The sequence below is a fragment of the Aquarana catesbeiana genome, linkage group LG10 (genome assembly GCF_042186555.1).
Source record: "Aquarana catesbeiana isolate 2022-GZ linkage group LG10, ASM4218655v1, whole genome shotgun sequence".
NCBI lineage: Eukaryota > Metazoa > Chordata > Amphibia > Anura > Ranidae > Aquarana > Aquarana catesbeiana.
Window position 1 is genome coordinate 59,733,659 of NC_133333.1, and position 15,633 is coordinate 59,749,291.

The following is a 15,633-nucleotide window of genomic DNA, read 5'->3' on the forward strand; positions in this document are numbered from 1 at the left end:
CCCTCGTGGATGCCTGGATGGTGGGAGCAATTGTGTTCACAACTTTCAAGAACTGATTTTTTTGAGCACTTGATCTTCACATCTCATCACTTTTTGATGCATATGCACTTTATAATTTGGGACTTCTCTTAATATTTTTTTATGTAAAATCAGATTAATATCTGCTTTGAGCCGAGTACTTTATCATGGTTTCATATATTATCGCATATATTGTATTTTTTTATTTTTTAAATTAGGGGTAATCATTCATGCATATTTGTCTATTGTTAAAGCATATATTCTTGTATTAGCATACTTTATCACCGATTCACTTAATTGCGCATATTACTGCATTTTATTTTTATTTTTATGGGGATAATCATTCATGCATATTTGTTTATTTTTGCTTCTTGAATTAGCGCACTTTATAATTGTTTCACAACATTATCGCACATTATCGCTTATTACTTCATTTTTGTCTTATTTTTTGCTGCATAGCTCCTTGAATTAGCGCACCATTTTTATTATCATTATTTGAATTAGGTACATATCAGACTCCGAGATCAAAATTTTTACTTAAAGAAAAAAAATATTTAAAAGAGCTAAAAATAGGATTTTTATAACTGCTTACCTGTAAAATCATTTTCTTAGAGTACATCATGGGACACAGAGCTCCATAGTAATTACTATGTGGGTATAGGGGTGATGGACACTGGCATACCCAATACAGGAAGTTCACTCCCTATATAACCCCTCCTCCTACCAGGAGTACCTCAGTTTTTGTAGCAAAGCAATATACCTAAACCACAGAAAGAGGGGAGAGACCTCTGTGTCCCGTGATTTACTCCAAGAAAAGGATTTTACAGGTAAGATGTTATAAAAATCCTATTTTCATATCATACACACGGGACACAGAGCACCATAGTAATTACTATGTGGGATGTCGCATAGCAATGCTATTTGAGGGGAGGGAGACATAACCCATAGGGCACCCCCAGACTTGAGGACCTATACTGCTGCCTGCAGCACACTGCGCCCAAAGGCGATATCCTCATACATCCACCTGATAAAACTTGGTGAATGTATGTACTCAAGTTGCGGCCTTACAGATCTGAGCCATGGAGGCCTGGTGATGCGCTGTCCAAGAAGCACTAACTGCTCTGGTAGAGTGCGCTTTGACTTGAAAAGGTGGAATCTTACCCCTTAAATCATAAACCTGAATTATAACTTGCTGAATCCACTTAGCGACAGTGAATTTCGACGCTGCCTGTCCGAAATTTCCTAGGACCTTTTGGCAGCACAAATAAGACATCAGTCTTCCGGATCTGAGCAGTCGTCTTTAAATAGACTTTGACCGCTCTCACCACATCAAGACAATGTAGTGATTCTCTTCCCTAGAACATGGTTTTGAAAAAAACAATGGCAGGACAATATCTTGGTTCAGTTGAAAACCTGAGACCACTTTTGGCAGAAAACTTGCATTAATCAAGGTAGAGATAACTGACCCAGAAAGCCCACGTTTCTTCAGAGTTCTTCGGGTTTCAATAGCCAAGTCGTTAAATTTAGCATTTGTAAAGTAGGATAGAATATTGGCCCCTGTGAGAGTAGGTCTGGACATAATGGAAGGGACCATGGATCCCCCACCACCATCTTTACGATTTCTGCATACCAGGACCTTCTGGGCCATGCTGGGGCTACAAGAATTACCGGCTTTCTTTACAGCTTGATTCTGCAAAGACGTCGCGGCAGCAACTGAATAGGGGGGGAATGCACAAGTCAGTGAGAACTGATCCTACGGGGTCACCAACGCATCTGTTCCGCATGCGAGTGGATCCCTCATCCTGGACACAAACTTCAAGTTTTAACCTGGACGCCAGAAGATCTACGTCCGGACTGCCCCATTTCTAGCAAACAGCCAGAAAAATGTCAGGGTGAAGAGACCATTCCCCCGGGAGCAACTGCTGGCAGTCCGCCTGCCAATTCTCTTCTCCCGAAATGAAAACTGCTGATAGGCACGAAACATTCCTTTCTGCTCAAGTAAGGATATGGTTCACCTCCCTCTGTGCTGCGAGACTCCTGGTGCCCCCTTGGTAATTGATGTAAGCCACAGCTGTGGCATTGCTGGATTAGATCCTGACAGAACAACCCTGTAACCTGAATGTCCAGGCTGTTAATGGGCAAGGTCTTTCGGTTCTTGACCACTGTCCCTGGACAGGTGTCTTTTCTAGCACTGCTCCCCAACCTGAAAGGCTGGCATCTGTCGTTACCACCTTCCAGATAACTGGTCTGAAGGATTTTCCTTTCAGCAGATTCTGGGTTACCAACCACCAACTGAGGCTTTGCGACCCCCTTGGGGACAGCCGCATTGGCAAGTCTAAAGCTTGAATTGTTTTGTTCCAAGCAGACAGGATACTGTTTTGCAACAGTCTCGAATGGAACTGGGCATAGAAAACCGCTTCAAATGCAGCTACCATCTTTCCTAACAACCTCATGCAAAGGCGAATGGAGGGATCTCCTTTCGACCTGACCATCTGCACCAGCTCTCTTATGGAGTTGATCTTTGCCTGAGGCAAGAACACATTTTTCTGAGCTGTGTCTATGATCAGACCCAAGTACTCCAGCCTTTTAAGCAGTTTTAAGAAAGACTTCTCTAGGTTGAGAAACCACCCCAGATTTTCCAGGTATTTGTGCCCGAAACAGAGATTGCCTTTTCCCTGGATTTTTAGGAACGTTTGATCTTAGAAAACGAGACGGTGGAAACTCCTGAAATTCTAGTTTATATCCTAGAGTTAACTGTGGAGATGACCCATCTGTCCTGAATTTCCTCTTGCCAGACTTCTGAGAAGTTCAGAAGTCTTCCCTCCACCCTGGCAAGCGGGGGCGCCCCTTCATAATGAGGCTTTAGAATTGTGTTTTGCAGGTTTCCGCCCCCAGGACTTCTTTTGTGCCTGGGCCTGACCCTGAGGTTTTCCTCTAGAGTCTGACGGTGGAGGCCGTCGCCACTGCCTAGAGGCGGATGCCCCTGGTGCAGGAGAGAGTCCGCTTAAATGAAGGGCGTTTATTCTCTTATCTGACAAACTGATTTCCCACTTGAAATCTTTTGGATGTATTTGTCCAAATCATCCCCAAATAGCCAATCCTCATGAAAAGGAAAACCAGTCAGGAGCCTTTTGCATGGTGCTTCAGCTGACCTTTAATGGCATCTATGGCAAAACATAATGCTCTTGGTAGTTCGGCCAAATCCCGGGTTTGTTGTACAGGAACCTCCTTAAGGGCCTGTCTAAACTGGTCCTTTAGGGACTGACAGATGCCTATTGCAGTGACTAGAGGCTGAGTAACCGCACGTACCAAAGAAAAAGCGGATTTTAACAGGAATTCCAACCTGTTATCTGTTGGATCCTTAAGCATTTGTGCATTGTCTACTGGAGAACCTCTTTGGAGGGAGAAAATGCTTATCCGGGTGATCCCATTCAGCATAAATAAGCTGTTCTAGTAATGCATGGACAGGAAATGCATGCTAATGCTGTGAAGGTTTTAGGGAACCCAAAGAAGAAACAGAACTTTCACCTGACTCCGTTAGGGGTAGCTTGAAAGTGGAACGAACCATCTCCGTAAGAGATTTACCAGCAATTTCTCAGATAGCGAGGCTGAAAAGGGATCATCCGTCATTGTTTCCTCTGAAGAGGAGTAATCGGTTTGTCTTGCCTCCTGATCGCCTGAGGGTAACACCTGATCCTCTACCTACTGATCCCTTGGTAAAGGGTATAAAGTGGGGGAGGGGGATCTAGCACACTTCCTATCCTTTTAAATGGAGGATGTGATTAAAGTCGCTAATCTTCCCTCTAACCCCAACAGGGCGGAGGAAAAGGCATCTTCAGTCACGTATACAGGGGCTGAGATGTGAGAAGCAGCTGCACCACCAACTGGTTCCAATGACTCACCCTGGCTTGCCACATCTGGTATCTAAAGAGAGGATGACAGTGTGCGCCTGGGGGGGTGAATTTTTTGAGGTCTTTGTGGTGTCCTTTTTGGAAGGCATAGTCCTAAGCACAAAAGCAGAGGCACTAAGTAAATGCACTACTTGCTGAGCAATAGTCTAGCATACAATGCCGCTAATAAAGTTCAGCTTGGTGCTGAGTAAAATGTGTTTCCTTTACTGGGAAAATGCCTGTATGCAGCGCCTTACATGACCCCACCGCTCCTGTGTGATCCGCAGCTGTGATCTCCAACTCTTTCGCTGGAGGAGAGTTGTATCTTTTAGTATATGTGCTGCCGAAGCAAGCACCGTTTGTATCTTTAAGCTCTGTGTCCCCAGCGCCTGCACCATGTTTAAGCCACACCCCCTCCACACATGAACCCGCCCCCTTTTAAATTTGAAGTCGTTCCCGCGAGGGGGCAGCGTTCGGTCCTGCCAGTCGACGGACCCAGTGAAAGGGGAGGGAGGGGGAACAAGGGGAGGCCAGAATTGATCCACCGTTGTGACAGAGAAAAAAAGCACAATATACAAATATATGGGATGCCACCACACCCCCCTAGAGGAGGAGGGGGGTTAAGGAGGGAGGTTGGGGGGGGGGAGTACAACTGCTGATGTACCTGCCAGCCCCTTTCCCTGAGGGGGAAGAATGCAGAAAAAAAAAGACAAACTTCTTTCCTGGACAGGAATACTGACGAGCTGCATGAATGAGACCACACAACTGCTGTCTTAGGCATTTGACAAAGAGCTGAACTGAGGCAATGTTAAAAGGTATGTGCATTTACTCCCTCTAGTGGAGACTTAAGGCATGACAACAGTTTACTCAAGGAAGAAAAAAACCATGGGTGGACCTTTACAGTTCCTAGGTTCTTCCCTTACCTTATTCTCGCCACAGGATTCTGCTGATAACAGACAGATCCAACCTTCACCCATCATGGCGGGCGGCGTTTAGTAAACCTTCAAGGACCGGGTCCCTTTTTATCGGGGTTCCACTCCCTTGGACCTGTATTAGCACCCCGCCATAAAAAACTTTAGGTAATGTAAGCATGACCAATGCCCTGGGTCCCGGGGTCCAGCCCTGCACGGAGAGGCATTACAGGCAAAACCTTGTTCTTTCTATACGAGGCCCAGGTACCAACCACTTTGGATGGATCCGGTCTCTGGAGGCTATTTAAATCCAATCAGGACCCCTCCAGCGGGGCTCTTCAGAGCACCTCTTCACTCATGACCAACACCTTAGACACTGGCGAAAAAACTGAGGTACTCCTGGTAGGGGGAGGGGTTATATAGGGAGTGAACTTCCTGTATTGGATATGCCAGTGTCCATCACCTGAAGGTGCCTATATACCCACATAGAAATTACTATGGAGCTCTGTGTCCTGTGATGTACAATAAAGAAACACGGTTTTGCAGATTTTCAGACAGGACTATGATATAATAATATGCATGATAGACCCCCTCGTCATAGGCAGGTACATCGATACAGGACTATATGTCCCATGAGGCATTGCTCCTCACAAGTTCTTACTGACATGTATGGATGGTGTACTGAGCTGTATGTGTGCTGCACTGTATTTCCTGATATGTAAACAAATAATGCATTCTGTATGCTGGCCAACCGCCTGACCAACTAATCAATAATGAAAATAGTCGTCAACTATTTTTTATCGATTATAATTGATTATGTAGATTAGTAGTTTCAGCCCTAGATACTGGTAAACTATTTTGCATTTTTAAAAATTGCATTTGGCCTGGAGCTACTAATGGTATTGAGATACTAGGGGTTATTTACGAAAGGCAAATCCACTTTGCACTACAAGAGTAAACTACAAGTGCAAAGTGCACTTGGAAGTGCAGTCGCTGTAAATCTATGGGGTAGATCTGAAATGAGGGGAAGCACTTCTGATTTTATCATCCAATCATGTGCAAGCTAAAATGCTGTTTTTTATTTTCCTTGCATGTCCCCCTCGGATCTACAGCGACTGCACTTCCAAGTGCACTTTCAGTGCAATTTCAAGTGCAGTTTGCACTTTTAGTGCAAAGTGGATTTGCCTTTCGTAGATAACCCCCACTGTGAGGTACTTTTTGTAAATCATTATCAGTGTTATTCAGTAAAACCTTTTTGGTCTGTAATCAATATTTGGTAACAAAAACATTGAAGCTCAGCAAATGTTCTCCCTAGCCTGCCATTTTCAGTGACCGCCCAGATTTTACCTTGGGGAATCTACAGTAGGCCATGGCAATACACAGTACATGCAACACCAGAGGAGCTGCAACAGCCATCTTGTGTGAGCCTGTGTGATAATTAAAAACTGTGCTCTCACATTTTGCAGCCTTTCTGGGAGCACGCTCTGTATAAATACATTGTGTTGGAGGTAGTTAGGTAGGTAGAATCGCTTCTGTGGTAGGGGAAGTTAAAGTGAGGGTTTTACATTTCAATTTTGCAAAAGCAGGGTATTCATTATAGTATGGGAAACATTGGGGGACTTGTTCACACAGGTGGTGAGGCACACATAGCATGAAAGAGACATTTTTTTGTTTTTTTGCAGCGTCTCAACTTCCAGGTACTGCATCCAGGCAGCCCACTGAAGTTTACCAGGAAACAGAGGCTGCACGGATACAGTTGCTGGTCCTAATGTTACAATGTCTGCATTTGAGGTCACTTAAGCGCAACCCTGTCACGAATGGAGGCTGTGTTTGTGCAGCTTGCTGTGTCCTAGTAGACTTCAATGGACTGTCTGCAAGCCTGCAACACCTGGAAGTTGAGATGTTGCAAAAAAAAAACAACCAATTTATTTTATAAAGGGGATCATCGCATATGTAATCGAGGCCTGTGAAAGTTCCAAAGCAAAGTAAGGCTTCTCAAAAGAAGAGTAAATATTAAAATATAATGTTCATGAGTTTTACAAGGTGACAACCTCCCCAATAATTTTTTCCCCCAAATGGACCACCTGATGGCTCCTTCCTCCCACCTGAAAGACTTTTTAAAGACCACCACCAAGACTAGAGGTCTAACGATATATCAGCCGGACGATATTTGGCCTTTTTTTAGGAAATCGTCAGATTATGCTGCAAATTCGGCCGATTAACACTGACCGCACAGTGCCCCGTCGACCCACAAGTGTTCCTCCTCCCTTCCCCACGCCATTGGCAGAGCGGCGATTGACGCTTGCCAGAGCCGCTGGGTGTGTGAAACTGACATATGTAGCTGAATGCACAGATAGACTGGCTTTCAAAATTCAGCATTGATATCGGGGATGGGCGGGACCCAGCAGTTATCAAACACAAGCCAATGGGATGGGATCTGGGTGGGCCGCTAGGTTATGTGGCCCCGCCCCCTTTCTTAAGCAGCCCAATCACTGACTGGTGTTTGATAGCTGTTGGGTCCTGCCTGCCCCCGACATCACCACTGTACTTTGACAGCTGGTCTCTCTCTGCATTCAATTACACTATATCGGCTCAGTGTGAAACCTGTCAGTGCCAATCAGTGCCACCTGCCAGTGCCAACTGCCAAAAAAAGAAAAAAAACAAAAAAAACAAAAAAAACAAAAAAAAACAAAAAAAAAACATTGGCCTAAAATATCAGCCGCAAAAATCGGCATCTTATACCGGCCATCGGCCGCACCTATTTCTAAATATCGGCATCGGCCAGAGAAAAACCCATATCAGTCGACCTCTAACCAAGACATGTACCTTTTTTACAGTTTAGTTATTAACAATTGATAAGCTCGCCTTTGGAACATGTTAGATGTATCCACCCTTTTCTGGGGTGGAACATGTACCATGTTCCAGCATCTGCAGCCTCTCCTCCCCAATTCCCCCATTCCGTGACAGCAGGCAGGGGATCCTTCCCCCGCACTCACCGTCACATTTTAAAAAAGGCACAGACGTGCAGGGTTCCTGTGAATAGATGTCTACAAGTACTGTCAGCCATTGCAGCTGATGGCTTGTAGTTCTCAATGAGCTGCAAAGGCACTCAATGTCCATTGTTCTACGTGCTTTCAAGTAACTGTCTACCCATACGAGGTATGAGCAGACCGCTATGACGAGAGCCTGCAGGAGTTTGCACCCGCGATCTGCTGATCATGGGTGCAATGCTCTTTTACCAGTAAGACCATGTGCATTTTTTTTTTAAAAAGGTTTTCCGTTAACAAAACAGTAATTAATCACAGTACAGTGTCTATCTAGTAGTACCTGCAGGAGATCAAACTGAACCCGGCCCTCTGTGTTAATGACTTTGTTTTCTCGTCTACCCATCTGCTTAGACTGGAAAGAAGAGTCCCGTATAACAGACTTCATGCTTCGAATTCTTCCAAGAAAAGGAAATGTGCTAACCTGCAACAGACAAAACAGCACATTAAGACTTAAATTTGAACATTAGACATTGTTAAAATTAAAGTGGATGTAAACCCTCTCCTATACCCAGTGAAGTGAACAGCCTCAGATGATACACAGAGATGAAACAAATCCTCCTACATAAGTTTTACATGTATATCTGCTGTCTTCAGCTTTATATATTCTTTAAAAAGTGCACATCCTGTTAGAGATTTTCTCTTCCTGTTCAGCACTGGGAGTGGATTCTTGGCACACAGCCAAGATAGCTGATTGGAGGAAAGACACCCCCCCCCCCCCCTCCACATAGGCAGAGACTTGCAGAGCTGTGCTGTGACCAAAACAAGCTTTCTGCTAATCTATTTATAGCAACCTCCCACAACACAAATTTCAGGCTGGTTTTATCTTGGTAGATGGAGAACTTATCAGCACGATAACTTCTGACAAAAGACTAACTAAACAGCAGAAACACAGGGGACTCAGGGCTTTGGAGAACAAAAAAAAACACTACAGATTTATATTCCCAGCTCAAATTTCATGAATAAGGTTTACATCCACTTTAAATGAGAAACAACACATTGATAAGCTCATCTGTCCCTGATTGGCAACTTGCACCGCATCTTCCTCCTCTCATATTCCAGCCCTGCTGTACAGAGACTACGGTAGGCTGATACTAAATCAAATTCAGGCATTTACACCGCTTTCCTTTAATAATTACATTTAAAGTAGAATTCCTGCCCAACACTAACTAGTGTTAAAAATGTCAGCTCCCCCTCCTGTTAGCTAAGCTAACTAACCGGTTTATAAAAAAAATTTGTATACTTAACTATTTTTTAGACCGCTCTAGTCCGGTCACATGATCTGGCACCCCTGTGTCAGTCAGCAGCAGCAGCTGCAGGACAGAGGGAGCACTAACAATAGCTGGGACATGGGAGAAAGGGAGCACTTTAAACTGATCGGGGCTCCATTGGTTTGCACATTGCTACTGTGAAAATGCTTACATGATGGGGATATCAGAGGGCCTCTTCAACGTGCTTCTGCTCCTACACTATCCAATCACAGAATGGGGGAGGAACCTACATCAATCTGTATTGCCTTATTGCAGGATTGTCTGCAGGGAGGCATACGATTGTTCTGTGCTATCTGGATCAGAAAATTAAAGTGAAATTCCAGCCAACAATTAAAAAAACATCCTTCATTTATATTTATATGTACAATATAATAAACTTTTATATTATGCAGTACTGAATGTCTGATTAGAAAGATCTAATCTAGAGATAGTCAGCAATCCTCCTCACCTTCCCCGACAACGGTGCGTCTGTGCAGCCCAAAGTGGCTGCTTACAGGCACTTCCTTGCATCACAGCCCTGTTCTGCCTAGCCGCAAGACCCCTTTCACACTGAAGGTGGTTTTCAAGCATTTTAGTGCTAGAAATAGCACCTGTAAAGTGCCTGAAAACCGTCTCCCATGCCTTCCTAGTGTGAAAGCCCGAGTGCTTTTACACTGGAGTGGAGCACTTGCAGGACGTTACAAAAAGTCCTGCAAGAAGCATCTTTGGAGCGGTTTGAGAGAGCTGTATACAGATGTATACAGATGCTGCATCTGTCCCCTGGCACCTCTATACTGAGAACCGAGGGATCGAATACCGACAATCACTCGGTTTTTCAGAGCTCCGTGAGCAGAGAGCCGTAGACTGTCAGTCACAGCTCTCTGCTCTTATCCTCCTCGCTCACTGGAGCGCAGAGCTGTGTAGGAGACAGAGTGGCTGTCTCAGGGTCTCAGCAGCTTGTTGAGAGGCTGAGTCGGGCGTCAGTCCAGGCACCTGGCGGATCCAGACTCCGTGGTCGGGATAACGTGGTGCCTGGACTGATATTGGTGACGTCAGCAGAGAGCAGACTTCAGTCCACTCTCTGCTGAAAACTGGTCACAGGAGTGCAAAACGAGTACAAAAGCAGAAGCCAGGGGTGTACATATGCAGTGGCCACAATACTTTGCTACGCAGCCAACATTAAACCCCCTGATGCATTCAGCAGGTATTACTGAGATCCATTCAAATGAATGGGCCTGCGCAGAGATGCACACAGTTGCGGAGCGGTGAGCACGGCATTTAAAGGGGTTAAAACAGGCAGTGAGGAAGCACCAAACACCATGTGTATCGCTTTTCAGAAGAGCAGCAGCAGACCTTGCCGAATGTGTAAACAAGGCCTTACTATTTACACCAATTTTTGAGCAAGCCACAATACACATTAAAAACTTTACCTTAAGACACTGTGCTCTGTTGATCAGATATGGCAAGTCAAAATTCTGAATATTGTAGCCAGTTATGATATCAGGATCAATAATACGGACAAACTCTGCCCAGGCCTGTGCAAAGAAAAAAAAAGAAGGACTGTTATACACTGTCACAGGGAGGTTAAGAAGGTTACCCTCATTAAAGTATATTGTATGTTTAAAAGGCAGGATAAAAAAAAAAAATCTTTCTGTACATCTCTGCAATACATGCACATTTCTACATGTTTTATCCCTCTGAACATCGTGCAAGTACAGACATGTACTTGTTGATTTGCCAGAACACCTCTGCTGATCCCAAGTAGTGTTGTCCTGCCCAGTTGACTACAGACCAACTCCCCCTCACCTCTTTCCTATAATATTAGAGGAGGTGTTCTGAAGTTCGGAGAGCTTAGGCAGGGCTAAGTGCACCCCATGAGATTTCAGTGCAGTAGAGTTGTAAGCACAAACAAGAAGTTCACTGGATTTCTAGCAGGAACAGGTATTTTTCTCAACTTTGAGTATTTAAAAAGGCAAAACATGGGGAAATGAGCATTAATACATGACAAAGTAGTGACACAAAAGTTGGCGAGATAGCCCAGTGAGTGTAGCAGTGTACACAGGAGATCGACAACCATATGTGTTGGTTTCTCAGCAGACTTGGAGGAAGATTTATCTTCAGCGGAGCCACATTCTGCATTGTGGGCAGTGGCAGAGACATGGAGATACCCCCTTTTCTCTAAGCTTTCAGCCCACCAGTACGGGTTAATATAGTTGGAGGAGTTTTTGCAACATTCATCTCATCCTATTCTCGCTCCACTACACTAACATGCAATCTTGTAACTGATGTCAGATGGGGGATTCCTGCCTTAAGAAATGCTCTAAGCAAGTCACATTTCTATAAGCGCATTTTATAAATTATTTAAGTATTTAAAAAGGTGTTTTAGCTACTGCTACTTTTAGAATGACTAGATCGCTAATGAATAATTGTGGCGCTTGCAAGAGCAATTTGCCAACTTTCCAGCGTGTTGTGGTTGTTCCACTGACATGATTCGTTTAAAGGCAACCTTGTGCATTAGAGTGAATTTGAAGTATTTTTCTTAAATTTAGTTTAGAGCTGAAAACAAACATTTTCTAAATAGTTTTTTCTTTTAGTTGAATAAATATGAAAGCCTGAAAATATTTTCTGATGCAGCCAACTAGTGGAGCCCTCACAATTTCCATTCTCTCATAACCTGTTTATAGAGCTCAGTAGTTTAAGCTGATACACACAAAACTGACTGAGCACTGAAGCACCCCATTCGAAGCCCTAGCCGTTCAGACTGGCCAATACAGAAATTTTAAACTAGAGACAGAGGGTATAGATGAAACAGACTACGCCATGCGCTCTCCTGCAGAGTCCTTGGAATTATTTGGGCATGATATATACCAAAAAAAAACAAGACTTTAAAAAGACTGTTGTAGTATCCCTCAAGCAAAAAAAAAATAAACAATGTGCATGGTGCAATAATCCATAGCAACAGGTTGGCAGTGTTAATTTCATCAACGAAAATATTTTCATTTAAACTAAATTAACACTATTTTAGTCAATTAAAATACAACTAAAACAATTCAGATGATTAAAATACGACAAAAACTAAAATGGCACTTTAGTCAAAAGACTAAGTAAAACTAAATCGAAATTTGATGTCAAAATTAACACTGCACTACCACATAAGAATAGTTATAATTAGTTGACTAAAACTAAGACAGTTCAGATGACTAAAATTAAAATGGCATTTTAGTCAAAAAGACTATCACAAAACTAAATCAAAATTTTATATCAAGCTTAACACTGCAGGTTGGAAATCATCTTTCCCTGATTTAACTTCGGTTAACTGAACATGAATTTGGATGTGATGCTACATTTGCCAATCATTGCTGCTTTGCGATGGAGGCAACGTACTTTCAACAGTGCATCTTCCTTTTCAAAGCAAAGAACTTGAGAGCCAACTATACTTGAGCAGGTGTTCAGAGTGAAGACATTGCGGATGAAAGGGTCTTTCTCCCCTTGCCTTAGAACCATGTTCGCTATTTGAATAACAGGGTCTTTATCAGGCTCAGGAAACACACCTAGGAAACAAAAAAGAACAAATCAGGATTTAAATGATCACATTACGTAAGTCTAGTAAAGAACTTGCTGAACAACGTAATACCTTTTCTTCCTGCACATTCTATATCAAAGCTGAGCACACGAAGTGGGGCAATCTTCTGCCACTCACCCTCAGCAGGGTGACTTTTAAGATCTGCCCAGCTGACATCAACCTCCAGCTGAGCAAGAGACACCTGCAGGAAAAACAATTGGAGATTACAGAACCAATACATCCAAAAGAGATGTAACGGAGTATACTCCTCTAAAGCTCACCTTGATGGCATTGTCCTTAGTCTGATCATCTACCTGGCTTTCTTTACGAATTCTATATTTGCCAGCAGGGAGTTCAATCCAGTTACACCCAACAATATCATTGTCCACCATAAACCTGGAAAAAAAAAAGAACACCTTCCTGTAAAAACCTTCAATTTCAAATTGCCATTAACCACCCTATTCAAATAGGACATATTCTTAAGTACAACCAAACACAAGTTATTCTGACTAGGAAGAGTACATGGTGAATTCTGATTGGCTGCAATAATGAATCTGCATTCTTTATTAGTCCAAAAGTATTATTATAGCTAGCAACATTGGAGCGCCATTGGGCGATTTCCCCATAAAAGCCTGTGCAGCATTCCTTATTCCATCATTCACAACCAATACAGGAAGCAACAGGAGGTTGAAGGGCCACAAGGTGAAACACGGGGTCCTGTTTTGTGAGCAGCCTAGAAAAGATTTTTGGGTGTTTTTTCCTCGCCTATACAGAACCCCTGAAAACAGCATTTACAGTGGGTATAGAAAAGAATCACCTCCCTTTAAAATAATTACATTTTGTTGCTTTGCAGCATGAAATGGAGACAGACAGTGTGTTTGTTTTATCCAGCTGTATTTACTCAGTGCAACTTAAAACATCCAAGTGAAATACATGGTGATACAACACCATGTCAGAAAAGAAAATTCATAAACAGAATCGCTGAGCTGAAAAAATGCTCACCCCCTTGTATCAGTATTTTGATGAAGCTCATTTTGCTTTAATTACAGCCTTTAGTCTGTTGGGATATGTCTCTACTAACTTTGCACATCTAGACTAAATTAAATTTGATGGTGACTGTTTGTGGACTGCAGAATTCAAGTAATTCCACAGATTTTCAATGAGGTTTAAGTCTAGGCTGTGACTAAGCCATGCAAGGACATTCACCTTTTTCTCCTTCAACCGCTGTGTGGTCATTTTTTCTGTGTGCTTTGGGTCATTGTCATGTTGGAAAGTAAACCTTCTTACCATTGACAACTTTCTGGCAGAGGGCAAAGGATTTTTCTCAAGAATTTGATGGTATTTTGCCCCATCCATTTTTCATGTATGCTGACATGTGCTCCAGTCCCTGCTGCAGAGAAACACCCCCATAAACAGGATATTACCACCCCATGCTTTACTGTAGGAATTATTTGGATGGTGAGCCGTTTTGGATTTCTACCAGACATATAGTTTAGTGTTGAGGCCAAATGATTAAATTTTAGTCTCTTTTCACTATAACACCTTTTTCCATGTGGCCTCAGAATCTTCAAGGTGCATTTTTTGGCAGTCATGGCTGCATGTGGCCTTTCTTGAGCAGTGTCTTTTTTCTTGCAACCCTCCCATACAAGCCACATTTCTGGAGAATTTGTGATATCATCATTCATCACATGTACACAATGATCACTCTTTCTCATAAATTTCTGCAACTGCTTCAGAGTTGCTGTAGGCCTCTTGGTAACCTCTCTGACCAGTTTCCTCCTGGCTTTCATCCAGTTTGGAGCAACGTCCTGATACAGGGAGGGTCTGTGTTGTACCAAATACTGCCCACTTCTTAATAATAGACTTCACTGTGCTTCTAGGCATTGATAAAGCCTTTAAAATGTTTTTGCATCCATTTCCTGACTTGTGCCTTTTGACAGTGCCTTGCCACCCATAGTTAATTGTTTGCTACAGTTTCACTGCCCAGGGAATGAAATGCTCCAGGAAAGCCCTTTTCAGCTGAGCTTATCAAAATGATCACAGCTGATCACAGGTGAAAGTTTAAATGGATTTGTACAAAATTGAGAAGGTGAATAGCTACACCAGATTGAGTTTACAAATCATTTTTAGAAGAGGTGTGAAAATTTTTCAAACCCAGTGATTCTGTTTTTACATTTTTTTAAATGTTTTTTCTGACATGTTGGTGTTTTCTTTCACTTGGATGTTATAAGGTGCACTGAGTACAGGTGGATAAAACAAAAACTGTGTCTGTCTTCATTTCAGGCTCCAAAGCAACACAATGTAATTGTTTTAAAGGGGGTGATTCTTTTCTTTACCCACTGTATATCTTAACTGGTTGCTTTACAAATCCCACTGCAGTTCTCTGCATATCACTGCAAGCATCTCTGATTGATGCAAAAACAGATCAATCTGGAATTTGTTTATTCCCTACGAGAGTTTCCACTTCAGCTGTTGTTGAACATAAATTATTTATAGGACCCAGACTGCCAACTGCAAACAATCCCAACTCAAAGATGGCAAAATTCACTCCTTTCCTTCATTCCCCTAAATAAAAGCCATAATTCATAGGCCAAATACTAATTATATTATATGAAGATTCTCTGTACCTGAAAATCTGCGTGCAGTTCATTTATTGGGAATAGATGCAATGTAAAGTATCCAAAAACAATGCCCCTTTTACTGGTGGAACCAACTACTGCACTCTGCACTGCATTCCTAAATATTTTATATAATGAAAAAGCAGTTGTACATTGTAAAACTTAATGCCTCTTTTCACAAATCTAGGTTGGGAATTTCCTCTCAAACTAGATAGCAATGTATTAAAAAAATCCTTCTAAAAACTATTGATGTTTTGTTCCAAGGCCACATGACCACAATGCCTTTCTCCAATTCAAACAGAAGAGGCAGTCGTGTGGGATCAGTCTGTGCTTCCATGAA

The 15,633-nt window shown here is 42.7% G+C and overlaps 1 protein-coding gene across 1 annotated transcript in view; it reads right to left on the reverse strand.

Annotated features, from left to right (window-relative positions):
* Positions 1-15,633, reverse strand: part of POLD1 (DNA polymerase delta 1, catalytic subunit) — a 340,630-nt gene that overhangs the window by 280,650 nt on the left and 44,347 nt on the right. The window contains exons 7-11 of the mRNA XM_073602248.1: positions 12,957-13,071; positions 12,748-12,877; positions 12,498-12,664; positions 10,544-10,648; positions 8,147-8,287 (exon numbers count right to left, since the gene is read on the reverse strand). Of these exons, the coding sequence (XP_073458349.1) occupies positions 8,147-8,287; positions 10,544-10,648; positions 12,498-12,664; positions 12,748-12,877; positions 12,957-13,071 (658 nt within the window). The remainder of the gene's footprint in view (positions 1-8,146; positions 8,288-10,543; positions 10,649-12,497; positions 12,665-12,747; positions 12,878-12,956; positions 13,072-15,633) is intronic.